We start from the raw sequence: 20,785 nt of genomic DNA on the forward strand, positions 1-20,785 counted from the left end.
TCTGCGTCTCTCATGGGCTCTAATGCATGTATTTTCTAGTGGGGTCCCTTCTTCTTCCCGCGCGCGCGCTTCAACCAATTCGCGCCACTGACTCACTGCTTCTCCATGACCCCTGACGATTGTTTTTAGAAAATGAAACAATTTTTGTCGTTTTCTTCCACTTCTACTCATTTTCTTCTGACCTCATCATCCAAAATGTCCTTTTCAACTGAAATTAGCATTCTAAAACTTGTCAATTCTCCCTTCGACCTACGCACTTTTCTTTTCCGTTTTTTGTCAAATGCGTCACTTTTCGCACACATCAAAATATTTTATATTCCAAGACGTTTTTCCATTTTCCATTCTTTTTTTCGCCGGAATTGCGCGCGTTCGCTCTTTTCTTTCTCTTCTTTTGCTTATACTTTTTTTGGAGTTTCACAATTTCTCTTCTTCTTCTTCTTTTTCCTTTTTTCTATTTTTACGATGACCTAGAAAACAACAACTCTTTCTTTTTTCGGAAAATTACAGCCTTATAATGTGTAATTTTGTTGTGTGACTGGGTGGGACAGAAAGTCATAATCATAGAGAACGATGGAAAAAGAGAAAGAGAGAGAGTGAATATTCAATTTTGGTGCATTTCTAATGATATAAAGCATTCAGAAATATTTGCAATTTGTCGTCTCTTTCGATCACTTTTCCAGTTTATTTCTCCGTTGTTTCACCCCCGCAAATAACATTTCGAAAGGGCGAGTAGTGAGGATTCTCTTATTTCGAATACTTTTTTTTTCACTGATATTTTTAGTTTCAAATACTTTAATTATTTCTAAACATAGTTCCTTGTACTTGCAGCAGGAAGATCAGTTTTTATCAATTGTAATGCTCAATATCCAGTTCTAAAGTCTTTTTACCCGAATATTCTTGTCTGGAAAACTTTAACCGAAAAACACTTTTGTAAATTGAATTTTTGTTATTTTATACGTTATCAGATAAGAACAAATGACTCACTTTTTTGATCAACGAGTTTTTTTTTCAAAAAGATTTACCTCCTACACAGGCTTCTATTTTCCGAAAATGAAAACTGACATCATCTGAACGATTTATTTACTCTTTCTTCCAATGAAACATATATCTTTTCCTTCTTCTTTCTTCTTTCTTTTTTCATCAAATTTTGGTTTTTCTTCCTCTGTTCTCACTTATCCAAAGATACACGACATATCGGTTTGCCATAATCCGGGTGACTTCTTCTTCTTCTTCTCTCCTTTTTTCTGCCTTTTCCTTTTTTGGCTCCTCGTTTGTTATTCTTTTTTCAACTGGTCGACTCTGTCCCGGATTACCATTTCAGTCTTCCGTTCCCTTTTTTCTCATTTCGTCTCTTTCTCTTTTTTCTTTTATCCTTGTTTATATTATGCATTACTTTGCCTTCAGTTCGTCCATTCGTCCGCGTTTTTTTTCAATTCAATTTTCGACTCTTCTTGCCTTTGCATACAAGCACTATCTTCCTTTTTATCTTTCTTCTTCTTTCTAGTTATTTATTCATTTTCTTGCAGTCAGTCATCAGTGGAATATGTTAGGAGCGAGTAGTAGTGAAGAGGAAGATGACGATTTTCAGGATGATCACGATTCGACAGTAAGTGTTTTGACGTATCTTATACGTGCTCCTCCGTAAATAAACTAAAAGAACTAATGAAAAAAGATACGCAGAGAAGAGTTGAAGTTGAAAAGCCTGATTACGGTATATAAAATTTAAAAATTGCTTACGACCATAATCGTTTTCGCATTCGTCATAATTGACAACCAATTTCCGAATCAGAGCTGTCATTAAATTCAAAATTTGAAAACTCAATTTTCTCCTTATCTTTACTTTTATGTCTAATAAATCTCAATCCTTTTTTATGGTTTTTCGAAATCGTAAAACCGAGGGGTTATATTGAAGACCATAAGTACTCTTGTTCGGTGTCGGGAGCGAGTCAAAATTGGAAAAGCCGTTGAGCTCCAAAACACAAACATCGCCATTTTTGAGAGAGAGAAAGAGATAGAATGTGATTTTCCTCTTCAACAAATGTGTCTCTTTCCAAACAACAAACAATCCATTTATATCCATTTTTCTCATTTTCAGATGCCTATGGCACAGGCGAAAAAGCGATCGCTGCTCTCCGGGGCAATGACACCACGAAGTAGTTCACCGGCACCATCGGATTCCGTATCACAGACCAATTCATTGAAAAGGAATAATTCGAATATGGGAAGAAGGAAAGATTCTGTACATAGTCAGACACCAGCAAGATCGGTTAGTTTGAATGAGATATGTTGAAGGGAATATGAATGAAAAAATTAATAGATAGTAAACAAAGGAAAAAAAAAACAAACATTAAAAAATATAGTTCTGTTGAGGATACAGCTAGTTTTCGCCTGGACAGAACTGGTATTTATGAATCAGAACTGCCCTAGACCTTCCCGAATTAAAAGGTCATTCTCAAATCAGAATTTAATCTGGCTCTTCGCTTTCCATTTTGATTCGTACCAGTTCTCAGAAGTATTACAGCTCCTAGAAACAAATAAAACAAACTTACGTTCTTCACATTCAATAGAGTTTGAATCCACAAACAATAAAAAAGTTTTATATTTGAAACGATCGTCTTAAAAATTGAGTAGTTTAGCCAATGAGAATGAATGCTCCATCGCCGATGCCACAGGTAAGTAGAGATAAAAAACAGTGTGTACATGGATAGAGTGTCTACTTTCTCTCTCTCACTTCTAACCACTTCTTCTTTGTCTTTTTCCTCTTCTCCTGATTCTAACTTCTCTCTATGCAACCCTCTTATTATCTCCGTCTTCTAGTTGTTTTTCGAATTATCATTGCTCGAACAGAACCTGCTTGCTGCTACTCACTTTGTCTTATTCCACTGAAATTCGAGATCTCTTTTCACACTTTGGAGGGCAGTTTCTTCGCGAATTATTCACGACTTTTACTGGAAACAAAAGGAGAAAAGGAGGGACACGAGTTGCTGTTTAACACGTTTTTGAATGGTTTCTGAGCACTCAAAATATATGTGAAAATGATTACAATTGTTCTATTCAATATATCGATTTGTCCGCAGACATTGTTTGAAACAGTTGAGTCTGAATTTGTTCATGTTTTTCGAATCAGTCATAGTTATTTATGTTTCACTGTTCCGCATTTGCGCTTGACTGATTCATCAGATCACAATAATTTGAGCACTTTTACATCGCGTCATAAAGATTTATAATTTCACTTGTTCTGAAAATGAAATCAAACTGATTGTATGTATTAAATGTGAAATTATGTCGTAAATTATAAAAGTCAGTCATATGTATGTCTCCTACTAACACATTAACTTTCTAGCATGTGTCACAGTTTCAGAAATGTGATGTGTGATTCTGTTCTCAAACTGAAAATATTCATTTCAGGCCAGAACAATGTCAAGTGTATCGAGACCAATTATGCAGAATTCTCAAGAATTTGATGGTGAGGACGAAGAAGAAGGAGAATGTTCGAATACAATAATTGCTGTTGATGATAGTGGAGTTGCGTTGAGTAAAGAAGAACAAGAGAGGATTAAGTGAGTTTTTAGACAGAAAACATCAATTATCTTTCCTTTTTCAGAGCCGAGAGGGAAGAAGAAGAACATAAGAAAAATCTTCAGATGTACGTGTTTCTCGCCAGATGTGTAGCATATCCATTCAATGGACAACAGACTGGAGATATGGCACGAAGACAGATGAAAGTGAACAAACAGGAATTAGCAAGGATTCGAGAGAGATTTCAATTATTTCTGAAAGGAGAAACTAATATTGCAGCAGATGAAGCATTCACGAAAGCAATTCAGAGTTATACTGAAGTGTTTTTGAAATCTGAAAGAGTACAAAAAGTAGTTCATGCGGGTGGATTCTCTCAGCATGATTTTCGAGAAGTATTTCGATTGAATATCGAAAAACGGATAAGAAGTCTTCCGGATATTGAAGGTCTTTCGAAAGATACTGTTCTCAATTCATGGCTAGCTAAATTCGATGCAATTATAAAAGGAGACGAAACTGATCAGAATAGGAATGCAAGGTATGTTCACAAAGATAAATAAATTTCTTTAAATAGAAAGTGATTTTCAGAGGCCGACCCAGAAATCCACAGAATACTGTTTCCGCGGATGCTGTGCTAGGAAAAGAACAACTATACGATGTATTCCAACAAATTCTCGGCGTCAAAAAGTTTGAACATCAAATTATATTCAATGCTCTTCAACTAGACAATCCGGATGAACAAGCTGCTGCAATTCGAAGAGAATTTGCAACAAGAGAAGAGGCTTTGAAAGATCCAATCAAGGTATGTATCGTCTTAAATCGTCTGTTTCTGTGAACATATTGATTACAGATGAAACGATTAACACCGAAATTTGTGGTGAAAGACATGGAAACACTGTATATGGATGAAGTCCGAATGTCTATTAACACTCTAATTGGGAATCTGGAAACAGTTCCAGTGACGACACGTGGACAAGCTGTTGGAAAACGAAAAGATAAGAGTCGGTGAGTAAAATCATTCTGATGATATTCCATGTCTTCCACTCCACCAGCACTAGATTCGGTTATCCCTATTTCTTATTGTCCATTGTAATTCAGTCTCTCGTTTCTTTTTCAGAGTTCAAACAAAGAACAAACGGTATGTGTCTATATTATCGAATCAAGTTTCCTTTTTGATTCTTTTGATTCAAACAAGCCATTCACTTAGCGGGTTTTCAACTCGAAATGAGCAAAAGAGCCCGTTCACGTGTCATGCCAATAGAGCGCACCTACTAACTTCTACCGTTATGTGTATGTGTCATAATCCTTTCTAACTGTATCTTCTCCTCTTTACTCTTTCTTTCGTTCAATGTGAGAAAATTATCATTTTGAAGTGTTGATGAATATGAGTTGACCTCTACTTGGATTGTTTTCATTTGGGACTTTGAACCGCCTTGTTGGAAGATATTTAAAACACTAAGAACATCTATAAAACCATATATCAGAAAACATTCCGAGATGATGATTTTCTCAAAATGTCTTAGTCCTTCCACTTCTACCTCTATATATCATCAACGTCTTCTTTTCTTCTGCTTTCTACTTCTGCCTTCTACTTCAAATGTCACTCTGACATAATTCAGTTCAGAAAATAACTCTCTCACTCAGTTATCATCTATTCACATACCACCATCATTTCCATTTTCGTCCTTCGTCCTGAACGTCTCGTCCGACTGATTCCACCAATCCACACCAATTCACCTGTATGAATGCTGCCACGTGTCTAAACCCTCTTTCTCCATCTAATTTTCTCTTTTTTAGATCCCGCAGTATTGAGGATTTGTCGCTCTTCAACAGGTTTGTTTCAATCCTTGAATCACCCTTGAATCCCTTTGTATCTGATTATTATTATTATTCTGATTACTTTATATTCTTTTCTCACTTTTTGCTTCCCTATTTTTTGCTGCTTTCCCTGTCTTGAATCGTCACTAACTCTATCCTTTTTTCGCCACTAAACCATCCATTTCTCCATGCACGAGAGAGCATTACAGTAATCAATACATTTGAGAAAGTGTATGACAGTTCTGCTCATTTCTTTCTTTTTTTCCCGCTGAATGCTGCTCTAAATATCGCTGCGAAATATCTCTCTATACTCTCAAAATGTGATGTGTCATCTGAAAACGGCTGCTGAAAATCTTGAAATGAGCATGAAGCTTTCATTCTGAAACTCAATATCAGAATTTCTTGGCTCGCAACCTGAAAAAGCAAAGTTTAAATCAGTTTCCCGAGCTAAGCCTCAATGTGAAAAATGTGTTCTGACCCGCTTTTTTCATACAAAAATGTGTTTGTTTCTTTCGGTTAAATGCCACGTTTCGGTATCCAACTGCTTGTTAATTTCAGCTTAAAACGACGAACAAGTTCTGGAAGTTTGAACAAAGGAGACAGTGATGACGGAGATGTAACATTAACAAAATCAGATGTGTCACTTGCGTTGACCATGGAGGTACTGTACCTCAACTGAAAGAGATGCATGAGAATTCAAATGTGTTTCAGGTGGTAGTTATGGAAGTTCAAGGTTTGAAGTCAATTCAACCGAGCAAGATTGTATATTGTACAATGGAAGTTGATGGGCATAAACTACAAACAGATCATGCTGAAGCATCTAAACCAAAATGGGATACACAAGGAGATTTTACTACAAAAAATCCATTGCCTGTAGTCAAAGTGAAGCTATTTACAGAAGTGAAGAGCATAGTGTCATTCGAAGACAAAGAGTTGGGAAAGGTTAGTGGAAAACATCAATTGATTTTTAACTGAATAAAAAAAATACTGGACGATACAGGCGGAAAAATCGAAATTACTGCTTTTGAAGATTGTTCTTATAATTTCTCCTAGCCATTGTACATGACAAACATTTCGAAAGGCTAGATCAACCCATAAAAAACTTTTTTAAAGTTTTAATACAGTTTGGCGTTGGGTGTCATTAGTTTTTATAAACAAATAAGAAATATGAATTTCAGATCACGATTCAACCAACACCAAGTTGTTCAAGAACTCCTGAATGGTACTCAATGACATCACCGAAAAGTAATCAAGATCAGAATATGAAAATCAGAGTAGCAATCCGAATAGAGAAACCCCCGAATCTTAAATATAGTGGTTATTGTTGGTGTATGGGGAGAAATGCTTGGAAAAAGTGGAAAAGGAGATTCTTCTGTCTGGTTCAAGTATCTCAATACGCTTTCGCTGTGTGTAGTTTTCGGCAAAAGAAAGCGGATCCAACGGAATTCGTTCAATTGGATGGGTTCACTATTGATTATATGCCGGAGTCTGATCCAGGTACTTTATTTGAAAAAGGAAACAGGATACATAGAAAAGATTTGAATTTCAGAATTGGCAGCACAAGGTGGAAAGTTCTTCTTCACAGCAATCAAAGAAGGAGATGAACTGAAGTTTGCAACAGATGATGAGAATGAAAGACATCTTTGGGTTCAAGCACTTTATCGTGCAACTGGACAAGCATACAAACCAGTTCCACCAAAACAATCAACTATTGCTCCAAAGGCACAAGGATTCCAGGACAAAGCAAGTAAACACGGAATGGATGCATTGATTCAGGCAGATTCAATCAATTTCGATCATGATCATCTTTATTCGGACATTCAAAAACTTACTTTGGATTTTCGAATCAACGAACCAATTTGTTCTTTGGTATTGAGTTGCTTAGATAGTTTCAAAAACTAATTTTTTGATTTTAGGGTTGGTTTTCACCGGGACAAGCGTTCGTTCTGGAAGAATACTCTGCTCGTTACATGGTTCGTGGATGCTTCCGTCACGTCACTCTTCTATCGAATCTTCTGGATAAAGCAGATGATGGATTATTGATTGATCCGGCTCTGATTCATTATTCCTTTGCATTCTGTGCATCTCATGTTCATGGAAACAGATGTATGCCTGATAGGCAAGGACCTGAAGGCGTTGGAACAGTAACACAAGAAGAAAAAGAGAAATTTCAAGAGATAAAGGAGCGATTGAGAGTTCTTCTTGAGAAGCAAATTACCAATTTCCGATATTGTTTCCCATTCGGAAGACCTGAAGGAGCATTGAAAGGAACACTAGGTCTACTTGAGAGAGTTTTGATGAAAGATGTTGTTTCACCTGTTCCACCAGAAGAAGTTCGAGCAGTTATCAGAAAATGTTTGGAGGATGCAGCACTTGTTAATTATACGAGAATTTGCAATGAAGCTAAAATAGAACGTAAGATTTCGCGAATAGAAAATTAGTTGTTACTTATATTTTTAAGTTCCAGAAAGAATGGGAATCGACGTGTCTCCAGCTCAACGGATTGAAGATATGATCCGAGTCACTGAATTCTGTGTTGATCTACTGAAAGAGAATGAAGAACATCACGGAGAGGTGAGCAATTCATTCAGAATTATATGGAATGCCTCATTACGATCGCATCTCTTTCCTATCCTTCTTTTCGTATCAAATTATTCAATTTCAATTCGAATATTTTAGCAACTACGAGGGGTATGTTCTACGACTTCCGACCTCTTCTATCCGGTTGTTTCCCTTTTTTGTGTTTCTACCCAGTTTTCCCTTCTTTTTTTTGCTTTCTGTTTCTTTTTCCCTTTACAGCTGTGTTTCCTTTTCTGCTGTGTTCTGTCTGTTCGACCCCCCGTTTCTTAGTTTTCCTTGGGATTTATGTTAATAATCAATCAAGAATCATTCTAATTTAGATTGATATTTTTCAGTAGAAGAATTAAAAACCAATAGTTTACTAATTGTACGGTTTAGTTCTAAAGTTTAAATTGAATCAGCTAAACATTTGAATATTTTCATTTTCAAACTATCAAATACGTTCAATTCATAATATATATCATAATTTTATTAGATCAGTGCCGTTATCAGCGTGACCTATTTTATTTTTCATTGGGCTTCGGAAAAGGTGGACTCGTTCTTTCAAAACTCAATTTATTTCAGGCATTCGCATGGTTCTCCGATCTACTTTCTGATCATTCGGAAATATTTTGGTCTCTTTATTCAGTCGATTTGGATTCTGCATTGGAAGTTCAACCACATGATAGCTGGGATTCATTCCCTCTCTTCCAGATGCTCAATGACTTTTTATTGTCTGAACGTAAGAACTAACAGCCAACGGATTTGATAAAGAAGAATATTTTCAGCAAATCTGAAAGGAGGTATCTTCCATAACAAACTGGTTCAACAGTTCCAACCACTGGTGGTACGATACATCGATTTAATGGAACATTCCATTGCTCAAGCTATCGATAAAGGGTTCTCTAAAGAGAAGTGGGAATCCAGAAAGTGAGATTATCTTCCCATATTTATTGTATATCTCTTTCTTTTTTCAGAGAGGGATGTGCAACATCTGAAGATATTTATTGGAAGCTAGACGCTCTTCACACATTTGTCATTGATTTGAATTGGCCAGAAGAAGATTTTAGAAAGTATTTACAGACAAAAATGAAGAGTCTCACTTCTGATATGATTTCAAAAGTTTCCGATTGGTGAGTTTCAGATCGAAAATCCATTCATTTACCTGCCATTTCAGTACATTCACTGCATTTGATGGTTGGATGCAACGAGCAAAGAAATCAACAGATTACATGCTTCCATCTGAAGTTTGTGTCCAAATCAATGTGATGTTCAGTTCGAAAAGTCGTGCAGTTCGAGTGACTGTCGATTCGGGAGAATATAAATATCAATCAAAACTCGATGAGACTCTTGAAACAATGCTCAAAACAATGGAGTCGTGTATTCAAGAGAAGCTTATTGGAGTTCTTGAATCAGTTCTTTCTCGTCTCGCACGTTATGACGAAGGAAATCCAATTGGGGCGATTTTGAATATTGCTCCGAAGCCAGCTTCAATTTTCAACAAATTAAAGACAATGGCCGGGGATACGTCAGTTCAGACAGCAGCTGCAGCGGTAAATTGGGAATGAAATATTGAGAAATTAACAAGGAATTTCAGAGACAACCTCTTACTGCTCAACAGTCATCAGGACAGATTGGAAACTCGTATGTCACATTCTTCCATGGATGCACTGAACTTCTTCGTCAAGTTATCATTGATGAAATCTGGGTTAATGGTCTCTTTGAACATTGGTAAGATTTTTTTCTTTAATTCTACATTCAGTTTTCGCTCTTTCTAGGTACGACAACCAAATGAAAGCAATCAATGACTGGTTAACTGAACGTCTCCAACAGTCACTCAGTGCCACTCAATACATTTCTCTTTCGAATATTGTCAAGAAGGTTTATCAAGATTTCGCTTTACAAGGGATTGATGAAGAACGACTCAACAGTAAAACTTATCAATCAATTAATCGTCGACTACAGCTTGAAGAATCTAATTCTCATATTCAAGAAGGTATACGACGGCTTCGTTGATTCCCTTAGTGGTTGTTATTGTGATGTGTTTTCTGATTTTGGAATGAATTTAATTTTTTGAGTTCACACTTCAAAAGAAGTTATTTTCTTTTTTAACATTTGGAGTGGTGTGCTTTCCTCTACCGTTCCATGCCTAGAGAAATGGGCGGAGCCAAGATGAACACACAACATAGTAGATGGCGGAACCCGGGAGATGTCGGGCCATCTCACAGATGACATCCCACGATTTGTCCATCTCAATTAACTCTGGTTCCTCTGCATTTGACCGTGAAAATCTTTCGCCTTTTACTAAAGATTTCCGTGCAAGGGAGCAAACTCTGAGTATTATTTACAATTTTTGGAGTCCCCTCGAAAGAGCGGGACAGAAATAAGGGTATCTAACCCATCTTGAAAGTAGAACTAGTTCCAAGGAATTTGTGTCTTCCGTCAAGTTTGTACATGTCATTGATTATGTCGAGACTAACATCATTTCAATTCAACGAGACTATCTCTATCGAATTATTATGTTCATCACTTAATCATGTTCTTCTATCATTTTCACTATCATTTCGTTTCAGCTGCCGCCAACGGATCCGCTCAAGGATCTGTATTTCCGACTTCTCTCGGTAATGCATCTGCCGCCGTTTCGAACATGTCGAGTATGGTGGAAGGAGCGGGAGCAAAAATGTTTTCACTTTTCAAATAGTTTATCTCCTTCTTCTTTTTATTTGCATGCAAGTTTCTCTCTCTTTTCCTACTCCTAGTTTGTTTTCCTTGAATCGCATTTCCACGTGTTTCATATAATTTATGGACAGATTGTTATTCGAAAATTCTATCGCTTCTATACTTCTAGCTCATTCAATTTTGCATCTGGGTGAATCAAAGATCAAAACTGTTTTTCCTCAATTTTTTTGCCGTCTGTCTTTCGGATTTCATTACCAAAGGACCTCTTTCATCCGTTGTTCCTCTCCGTTTACAAACTCATTCAATTTCCGGGTGCAAGTGTTTATTTATTTTCAAATATTGAGATTGTATAGCTTTTCATGTTAAATTACTGCAAATTTCACTTATAATCAGCTTTTCAGTCGGAGTATTTTTTTAAAATCAAGACGATGCTCCAAATACTTGTAATTGTATTCATTTGGTGGTTCATTTTCTGAATTATAGTTATGTATTTTTATGAAGCTTTTTCATGGGATAATCACACTTGTTCCAAGACATTTGTAACATTTCCAAACAGTTGGAGCTAACTCAGAATATGTAGTCAAGTCGAATTTCTCAGTTTTTCAAGTAATGTTTATAAAATACTCTTATACTTTTACTAAACTTATCAAGTTCAGGCTACGATTACAGACTGATACAATCGTCACTTACCCCATTAAAAATTGAGTTGCAACATGAGTTTTTGATCATTTTTCTCTCCTTTCACCTGCGATTATCTTGAATTGTATGTGAACTTTCGATTGGGGTTTCGCCTATTCGACTATCTGAATTCAATCGGGTAATCCGACGGGATTTGGCCACATCGGACAAATGTCCAACCTCACCAGAAACCACGCATTCAGTCAGTTTTGAACATGAGAGTCATTCCGTTTTTTACTCTTCTTTTCGTTGTTCTCAATACTGTTTCTCTTGTTGGAACTCAACAGGCATTTGGTGTAAGTTCACTTATATATATGAGAGGAGATGAATAAAATAGATTTCAGTCAGTTTCATATGCAGCCATCCAGAGAATCATTCCACATGCTACAAATGCTAATGCGTTTGCGGTACTGTTACGATCGTTGACTTAGACACTCTGATTCTCTTGTTTCAGCTGGCTCAAGGACTCAATCAAAATGTTGGAAAATACGCTGCTATGAGAACTCTTGTCAATCAATTCTTCACGCAAAACAAGGCCGGAAAACCGAATCCAAAGACTCTTTCTCTGTATGATAACTCCACTTACAGTCGACAGAAACTTGTTGCGTTGGTTAACAACGTGAGAGAACACACGAAGTCTCGAATTGAATGTTAATAATTTTCAGAGACAAGCAATCGCAAACTGGTGGTCTCAAGATTTGACACCTGGATTTACGAAGATCTACAATGCAGCAACTGCAACGACTGTATGTATCACTCTTGTTTCCACACAGATCATAGGTCGATTTCGTTCACAAAACGGTTTTCCATCGTTGTTTTAATCTTCTCCACTCAAACCAAGCACTCGTTTTTTTTCAATTTTGTTCTGATTTTTCTACATTTTTGAAATTTCAGTACAAAAACCTCTACGCATACTTTGACAGCCGTTACACAAACAGTTTCACATACACAGTTGTCTACTGGATGCTAACAGTTCTTATGAAAGTATGATTGACTTTTTGTGTCGACTAATTTCTAATTCATTTCCAGGACATGTGGAATGAAGTGACCTACAATGCGACTGTTGACTTGATTTCAGATACTATGAATACCCAAGTGGAAAAATCACCAACTCTCGTTTTCGAGATCTACACTGAAGCTTTCGAAGCGAATCACAACCAGACATACATGAAAGGAAAGTGGTAGAGATCATTCGAGTTCTTTCAATGAAATAAAGTTATTCCTCTTCTTTTTCTTCTTGATTCCCAAAATATTTCCGGAATGATAACACAGTACTTAAAGACACGCAGAAGGTCTTTTATGTGTCCGCTACCTAAACAATCGAATCTTTTTATGAGTACTTAAATTCGAGTCAGAATTGTGCTCCCATCATGCCCAACACGCAATTAGACATCACTATTTGTAATAATGAACTTTCTCTCTAGTTTTGGAGCATCAATGATTTGTTTTCACTGCGTTTTGGTTCTTGACTTCCGTTGTATAAATCGAGTTTTCTCTGTTCTGTAAACGTAATCGTATTTTGTTCTCGAAACGAAAAGGTGCCGACTCTGTCGGTAATTTGACCTGTCAAGTCACACATCTTGATCACTCAGAGAGGTGTGAAAAAAGGAATCAGACTGTGACTGATAATGATATTTCATCTCCTGATTTCATTGTATTTTTCACTCTTCATGACAATGATTTCATCTTTTTCACTGCACTGCCCCTAAAAAAAGTGCCACTAATTTTGGTATTTTAATAGCTAACGGACGAAATTGATTTTTTTTTAAATTTCAAGAAAAGTCTGTTTTGCAGAATCCTAATTCAACTCGAAAGCTGTTAACCACATCAAAACTTAATCTCAAATTCTGTTTATATTAATTCTGTCCCGCTCTTTCGAGGGGACCCCAAAAATTGTAAATAATACTCAGAGTTTGCTCCTTTGCACGGAAATCTTTAGTAAAAGGCGAAAGATTTTCACGGTCAAATGCAGAGGAACCAGAGTTAATTGGGATGGACAAATTGTGGGATGTCATCTATGAGGTGTCCCGATATCTCCCGGGTTCCGCCACCTGCTATGTTATGTGTTCTTCTTGGCCCCGCCCTCTTTTATAACCTTCCCCTAAAATATTTTGGGGGAACCAGTCGAAGGTTACTGTCTCCCGATTTCAACACTACCGGTTTCTCTTCGAATTCAATGACTGATAATTGGAATATCCGATCATATGGAGGAGAATTTTTAGAAAATAGGTGTTAGTGGGTGTTTCAAATAATTCTCTATACTTTGTCCAGCTCCTTACGAATTTTCTGCTATCTATCCATCTCTAAATTTCAGATGAATATCCAAGCGATTGTTTGCAGTTTTATATTGGCAATTGGTCTTGTTCTTATTTGTACATCAACTAATACGTAAGTTCCAATTCATTAAGTGGAGTAAACATCTTTTCACAAGATTTTCAGAGTGGATGAAGATACAGATTTCACAAAAACCACTTATACAGTACTTTTTGTTATTGGATGTGTTATGACAGTTGTTGGTGGTCTCGGATATCTTTATACAATTTATGAAGTTCTGATGAGAGCTCATCAGAAATTCAAAGCAAGGCAATTGAGAAAACTGGAGCAACAAGTTGTTAGGAGAAGGACTGAAACGATGGCTCGAACAAGGACGATTGCATTGACAATGGAGAGAGAAAAGGCGATGTCAATGAATGGTGGAGGACCTGCATAATAAATATTTGTTTTGAAAGTTTTGATTTCGGATAATGTTGGGAACTGAGAGATGTAGATGGATGATGGTTATGGGACAAACATTTAGGACGTTTCTAAAAATAACTAGAACTGTATAATTAAAAACTATTTGCATAAAAACCCCAGGATTCCACAGAAAACATCATAATTATCACTGGCACCTGTCCTTTCTTTTATGTATTTAGGTTATCACTAATCTGGAGAAATCTATAATTATAGCAGTTAGTTCTGGTATTTTGAGCTACAGTAATCCTAGAACTGAGATTTACGTTTTCTCTGCCTGGAGGAGGGATTTTCAATTACTTGAGAAAGAGCAAAATAAACTGCTTGTTAGTACTCTTTACACTTGCAAATCTCTAGATGGACGAGATCGTAATTCTCTTTTGTCGCAGTAATTTCTCATGGGATTTCTCAGCTTAATCATTATCATTCTTATATATAAAACGCATGTGGGGTTTGTCCATCTGTCCCAATGTCCGCAAATTTTGAGAAATGAGAAAGAAAGACAGCCGGGCCCAAAATCGAACTTGCGCTCTTTGCGCAGAGACCGCCGCCTTGGACCACTCGGCCACGCGGAAACATTTCTGAGAGGGTGAACACGTAAATAAGAAGAGGCCAGCCGGATGAAGCGCCGAAGGCGCGGCAGCCAGGCTGGTTGTACTATAACCATCCCCACTTCCACAGGTACAGTAACCATCCATCCATCTTTTTTATGCCTTCTCCCCGTTCTTCCCTTTCTTTAATTTCTATTTCCTCCACATAATAAACGATGAATGTATGTTCAAGACTCTCGAAGAAATACATTTCAGACCGGGCGGTGAGAGGACAACACACAGAGAAAAGAAACAGTTTGATAAGCGATTCGTCATCGAATGCTCTCTCTCTCTTTCTCGCTTTTAGTATTGATTCTTCTCTCCGGGAATTCATTCATTCATTCATTCATTCTAATTCTCCCTTTCAGATGACGACGTCAGCTAAGATTACAGAACAGAGGAATAGTGGGTAGGAAGGATAAATTGAATTATTCCAGTGAAGTGATCATGGATTTCAGAAAGAGGAATCGTTGTTGTGAACGATGTAAAGACCAATTCGAGTTGGATGAACCGTATTTCCTACTTGGAAGTGCTTCGTGGCACATGAGATGTTTTCTGTAAGCTTTTATCTTTGAAATCAAATCATTTAAATACCTTTCAGATGTGCTCAATGCATGGAACCACTCGTAGCAACTACCTACTTTCAATTTGAGAATCGGATCTATTGTGAGCACGATTTCAAGACGTTGTATGCTCCAGTTTGTGCAAAATGCAGTCAGTAATTTTCATTTGGTCCGTCGAAAAAAAATTCTCTTTGTAGATGAATTTGTGATTGGACAAGTCGTTCATTCCTCCAATTATTCATTCCATTTCGCTTGTTTCACATGCGACGATTGTGACACTCAACTGAATTCTCACGGAGCGTACCGATATCATGGAAAAATATTATGCTTTTCTTGCAATCAGAAAATGCCAAAATTGAAAATCTACAACTGCACGAAGTGTGAGTTTCTAACAAATCTGAATTCAATAAGAGCTGGAACTTGTAGGCAAGCAACGAGTTGAAGACGAGGATCTGCTGATGTATCAACATGAACCATATCATGCTTATCATTTCAAATGTACCACGTGTAAAAAAGTATTGGAGGTCGATGCGAGAACAGTAAAAGACGAATTATTCTGTCCGCGTTGCTTCGATTTTCAATGTGAAGTGTGTTTTGATTGCAAGAAAGCAATCGATCCCCAAATCGAACAAAGTCTATTCACAATGAACAAGCATTGGCATATTCATGTGAGTCTTTGATCTACAAGTGACTTCTGAATTTTCAATGTTTTAGCACTTCCGTTGTGCAACGTGTTCCCGTCCATTTAACGGGCACGAGCATTACGAGAAGAATGGAAAAGCATACTGTCGGGATGACTTCCTTGAATTAATCGGGCATCATTGCTTTATTTGTGACAAGAATGTAGCAGGAGCAATGGTTCATGTATTCGGAAAAGCATTTTGTCCAGATTGTTACAGATGTAGAGGATGTGATAAGATTCTTCATTATAAGTGAGTGATTCTAATCGTTTCAATCTAGAAGTCACAGCCATTTCAGAGACAAAGTAATGGAATTGGATTTGATGCCGTTGTGCAAGAAATGTATTGGACACAAAAACTTTCAGAAGTCGTTAAAGTACAAAAGCATCTAAGACAAATGGGGGTAATCAACATAATTATTGTTAACTTATTATATTTTTTATCACATCTGTATCTTTTAACGAATGAAAGCATTTTTTAATTAGCTCGACATTCTTTCTCATTTTCTTCTAGTGGCTTCAGAAGAAACAAGTGTCTTCTAGTCTTTCTGAATCCATTCGTCGCGGAAATTGAGCACTTATCTCATGATGTTTCTTATGGTGGCCTCGTTATTCTTTCTAGTTGACCTAGATTTTTTTTGAAACTGAATGATTTCCCTTTCTTATAGATTCAAAAACTCACTTTTAACTTTTCTTATTCGAAAAGAAAACCGGTTGCCCAAGTTCATAATATTATAATCAGCTCCTGTTACTTCGAGGCCGTTTTTATATTGTGACGACCTAATTGAAGTGTCTTCGAAGCCTGGCGCGATGCCAGGTAATTGTGAGAAGGCGTCGTCCTTGGCTGACCGGTGGGTGACTTGGCGGGACGACACCTACATGAACCGTCTGTTTCGTCCACTTGACTCTCTCTCTCTCTTTCTGCCAAATGTCCTTGTTTTGCATCGACTCTTCTTCTTCTTCTGTTCCACCACATTTCATTTTCCGTTTTCTTTCTCTCTAGTTTCAATTAAAGTTTTTCGAAATGAGGATGGATGACTTATTCCGTTTTCTCAAAACAATTGTTTGATTTCGTGTCGAAACAAACCGTTTACTCATCCTTTCTCCGTTTAGATCGGATTACCCGCACGCAGAGAGAATGAGAGAACATCGCTTCACCTCAAACCAATTTATGCCATTACATGGCTGCCTTTGAATTATTCATTCATTCACTTTCCGTCAACTTCATTTGTTCACCTCGTTAAGAAGTGACTGGTGTGTGTCCGTATGCATAGCCACTCACTCACCACAATGTTCAGAATATATTCAACCTCTTAGAACACTAACCACTAATTATTTGTTCTCCTCTTCTGCTTGATTCCAAACTTTTTCATTCGTATTTCAGCTGATGTGTTCATTTTTTAATATTTTTGTTCTCATAAAAGTTTTATCGGCGTTGATGTTCAGCTAGCGTGAAATGCAATCTTTCTCCTACTCGAATTTTCTGAAAATCTAGAAACTTTGAAATTCTAATTCTACTCTTATTACCCGTTCCGTTCTCAGAACCCAAAAGTTTTACAAGAAGAGAAAACATATTTTTCTTGGGAACCAAACACTTTTTTCTCAAAAAAGTCTTCCATCTCTAGGAAATTCGGAAGCTCCTAATAATCAACAGTTGATCTACCTTTTGTCACCTAATGTATCATGTTATTCAATCCAAATAATCCACGTCATAAAATGACCTTGTTTCTAGATCGTCCATCATCCGGTGCGTGCTTGTCTTGTTCTCCAAGTCCTCCGGACAAAAGGCCCTTCACCACTACTCGTCTCAACACATTGTCCCTCTCTTTTCGCCCTTCCCATGTCCACATTTACCCAACTTTAATTGGTAGGTGTTGTTCAGTGACCTATGCGGAAATTCCACTGCTTCTTCATTCACTTTTCTTATTATTACCATGATTCTCCAGCTATGAGTGTTTTCGAGAATACATCCCCCGTTTTTTATTCTTTTTCCTCTTTTGGTTCGTTCGCACGATTCAATTTCGAAGGCCGCAGTTGAGTCTTCTTAAGTAAATCTTTCATTCTTTTCCACTCCCGATCTCATCCCTTTTCCCGTCAAGTACCACCTTTTCCGCGCCGTTTCTCTCTTGCTTTCATATCAAAAACCGTTTCTTTATTTTGCCAATCAAAGTTTTGTTTATCTCAGTTATCTATACAATAAATCTAGATAAGTGTTGTTGGTTTTTGACTAATTAAATCGTTAGGAATCTTGAATTTTGAGTTGAGAAAAAAACTAATTCAGATTCTAGAATAATACTCAATTTTTCTAGGAATTTTTGTCATCACCACAATCGTCAGATACTCCGAAAACTTTAACCCCTTCCAGTAGCCAACATTAAAACTAATTATTCTAATTAGAAACATTTACATCGAAAACCGGATAACCGTTGTGACTCAGACCGTTACGAAATGTTTCATTTATTTCATCTCCGAACGGATTCCGGTCTTTATTTTACGAGTTCAACGGCGGCTTTTTTCTTTTGAACTGTATCTTTATCATAAATTAGCATTGTCCTTCACCCGGTTTCAACGGCTCCTTTCTGAGAGTGTGTCACCCAGGGAGACGCAGACATTTCAACTCGTTTATCTTCTTCCTGTCGTTGAACAATGCGAATAGCCATCCGATGTTTCACCAATTTGCACTTTACATCTAACCACAAGATTCCCCTATTTCTCTATTTCGTTTTTCTATAGAAACTCTTTCTTTTTTTCGTCCCGAGGCAAGGGCGTGAGAAAAGAACGGTACATCAAAAAGAACGAGGTGAGTTGAGGCGAAACGATTCCCATTCTGGCGGCTTGTATAGTTTTGAAAAGGACAAGTCAATGTATTCGATTGACTGATTCTTATTCATATTCCATATACATATCTTTTTGATTTCTTCATATTCCTCTTCTTTTCATCTTCATTCCCATAGAGCTGATTCTCCGTTTTTTGGAAGAAATGTATATTGTCGACTTTGTCCATAATATTCACGTCTTACTCATTATCTGAACATTCTCATTATCACAAGTTCCATCACTTTCTAATACTCATCTTAAAACATTACCCAATTACATTCGCTTCACAAATTCTGTTTCTGATTTCACACGAACAGATGTTTAATCAAATCCGTGACGTGGCGTATTCCACTTTTAATCTTGAATCTAGCTTTTCACCAATCCAATCAATTCTCCCTCTCATTTCCCCTCTTTTTTTGCTTTGACCATCAAAAAATGAGGAATTTGTTATCACTGTGATTATGCTAATCACCGCCCACGTCTTCTTTTTATTTCCTTTTTCACATTTCACACACCTCTTCTTTTTTCTTTTATTTATACCATCATGTTTATTCTAGATTTGGAAAATTTTCGTTTTCTATTTCCTTCTTTTTTCATGATTTCAAAATGTTTATTTTTGCTTTCCATTTTTTTTATTCTTGACGACTGATATGACGTTTCACCTGAGTTTTTATGACTTTCGCAACAACTTTTTTCAGATTCATGTGAACTTTGAAAAATAGGAAAAGAGAAAAGTACTTAAAGTTCTAAGATTTGAATTAGTAATTTGAAAAGGTTGGTCTGTTGCTGGAGAGCCTAAAGTTCATTAGATGATAAGTGGAGAGAGATTACTTTAGAGTAGTTTTTATGTATGAAAAGGTGGCAATACAGAGTGTAAACTTTTTGAGACTGAAAAGTAATTGATGCTTTGTTAGAATTCAATGAATTGCCATAACAATGGAAATCTGATTCTTCAACTTCCAAATCTAATTCCTTGCCTAGTTCACTTTTCTAAGTTGACCTATAAATCTGAGCTAATCCTTCCTCGAAATACCTTTTTCAGTGTTCGAATGGCTAGACAGGAATTCTTTGTTCTATTATCACTTTCTTTCTTCCCGCTTCTCAATTATTTTCCGTTCTCGAATTTCCAATCATCTGGAGAGCAAATCAACAACCAAAAAGAGGAAAGAATGTAGAAAAAGGAAAGACGCGTAATTCGTTCTCCTCTCCTTTTTTCATTTCTTCTCGTCATAGCAACGCCTTCTGAGGTGTTATTTGACTCCATTTCTTTTTCTGATTCTTCATTTCTTTTTACTCTTGACACATTCACAATGACTGTCTTCTACTTCAGATCTCATTAGTATTCGATTCGTCGTCAACCATCAAAACATCACGCCTTCTTATTCCTTTCCCCATCTTCAACCAAAACCCTTCTTCTAATTTATACATCTTCTTATCCTCGCCTTTTTATGACCGCCCTTTTTCTTTTTCTTACAGTTTACATCCTCCATTTGCAATCAGCTGTCCCATTCAGATTTATTCTATTTATGTGTTAAAAGTGACGATTTCACAGCACCATCACTCTCTCTGATAACCCCTTTTCTTTTATGAATGCAAAAAGTGAAAAGACTGGATTAGAAGAAAGTGTTCACTTTTTATCAGATGTTATGTCATTACCAACAGTCAATAACTTCTCAATCTTATAATTAAATTCCCTTATTTCTATCCAGATGTTTCGAATCGAAAGATCACAAACCATGTCAATTATTTACAGATTTTAGACATTTCTTGCTTAAACGAGAAAGTATATTACGTGACTCTTCATAAATTTTCCTCTCTCCTACGAAACCATAAATCTAAAACACTGCGAACTTTTTCAAATAATTGCTACGATGTTCTCATGATTACTGTATTAAGTTCTAGGGGGTTTAGTCATAGATTAAGTGACTTATCCTCTCCACTCACTTGTCACTTTCTCTAACTCGGTACGATCTTTTTTTCTCATCTTCAAATCGTTTTCCAACAGTCAGATGTATTTTCGAAAGTTTCGTTCTTCCGCGTAATTACGTCATGAAGAGTGCGATGCGTCATTATGTGCCGCCTGTGTCTCTTTTTAATCCACCAAAACCACCTATTCCCCACTTTTACTTCACGTTTCCCAGCGAATAATTTGC

The 20,785-nt window shown here is 36.8% G+C and overlaps 4 protein-coding genes across 4 annotated transcripts; all 4 read left to right on the plus strand.

The window, feature by feature from the left end:
- Positions 1 to 1,543: 1,543 nt before the first annotated feature.
- GCK72_014449 (uncharacterized protein) lies at positions 1,544 to 10,594 on the plus strand (the record flags this gene model as incomplete). Its single annotated transcript, XM_053730291.1, has 20 exons — positions 1,544 to 1,606; positions 2,096 to 2,266; positions 3,409 to 3,560; positions 3,605 to 4,054; positions 4,105 to 4,318; positions 4,367 to 4,521; positions 5,314 to 5,349; positions 5,893 to 5,995; positions 6,046 to 6,276; positions 6,513 to 6,831; positions 6,884 to 7,203; positions 7,251 to 7,749; positions 7,802 to 7,908; positions 8,479 to 8,635; positions 8,682 to 8,823; positions 8,871 to 9,026; positions 9,071 to 9,446; positions 9,491 to 9,624; positions 9,672 to 9,889; positions 10,467 to 10,594. The coding sequence occupies 20 exons, from the start codon at positions 1,544 to 1,546 to the stop codon at positions 10,592 to 10,594; spliced, it is 4,131 nt and encodes a 1,376-aa protein (XP_053585063.1).
- An 871-nt stretch (positions 10,595 to 11,465) lies between these two features.
- Positions 11,466 to 12,435, plus strand: GCK72_014450 (uncharacterized protein; the record flags this gene model as incomplete). The annotated part of the gene is made up of 6 exons (XM_003090120.2): positions 11,466 to 11,546; positions 11,595 to 11,657; positions 11,705 to 11,869; positions 11,916 to 11,996; positions 12,145 to 12,234; positions 12,280 to 12,435. 6 exons carry the CDS (start codon positions 11,466 to 11,468, stop codon positions 12,433 to 12,435), a joined length of 636 nt encoding a protein of 211 aa, XP_003090168.2.
- Positions 12,436 to 13,564: 1,129 nt separating this feature from the next.
- On the plus strand, positions 13,565 to 13,960 carry GCK72_014451 (uncharacterized protein; the record flags this gene model as incomplete). The annotated part of the gene is made up of 2 exons (XM_003108245.2): positions 13,565 to 13,638; positions 13,690 to 13,960. 2 exons carry the CDS (start codon positions 13,565 to 13,567, stop codon positions 13,958 to 13,960), a joined length of 345 nt encoding a protein of 114 aa, XP_003108293.1.
- A 981-nt stretch (positions 13,961 to 14,941) lies between these two features.
- Positions 14,942 to 16,208, plus strand: GCK72_014452 (uncharacterized protein; the record flags this gene model as incomplete). The annotated part of the gene is made up of 7 exons (XM_003090119.2): positions 14,942 to 14,982; positions 15,032 to 15,130; positions 15,175 to 15,287; positions 15,334 to 15,516; positions 15,563 to 15,804; positions 15,851 to 16,068; positions 16,115 to 16,208. The coding sequence occupies 7 exons, from the start codon at positions 14,942 to 14,944 to the stop codon at positions 16,206 to 16,208; spliced, it is 990 nt and encodes a 329-aa protein (XP_003090167.2).
- Between the last annotated feature and the right edge of the window lie 4,577 nt (positions 16,209 to 20,785).

Source organism: Caenorhabditis remanei, chromosome IV, assembly GCF_010183535.1.
Source record: "Caenorhabditis remanei strain PX506 chromosome IV, whole genome shotgun sequence".
Classification (NCBI taxonomy): domain Eukaryota; kingdom Metazoa; phylum Nematoda; class Chromadorea; order Rhabditida; family Rhabditidae; genus Caenorhabditis; species Caenorhabditis remanei.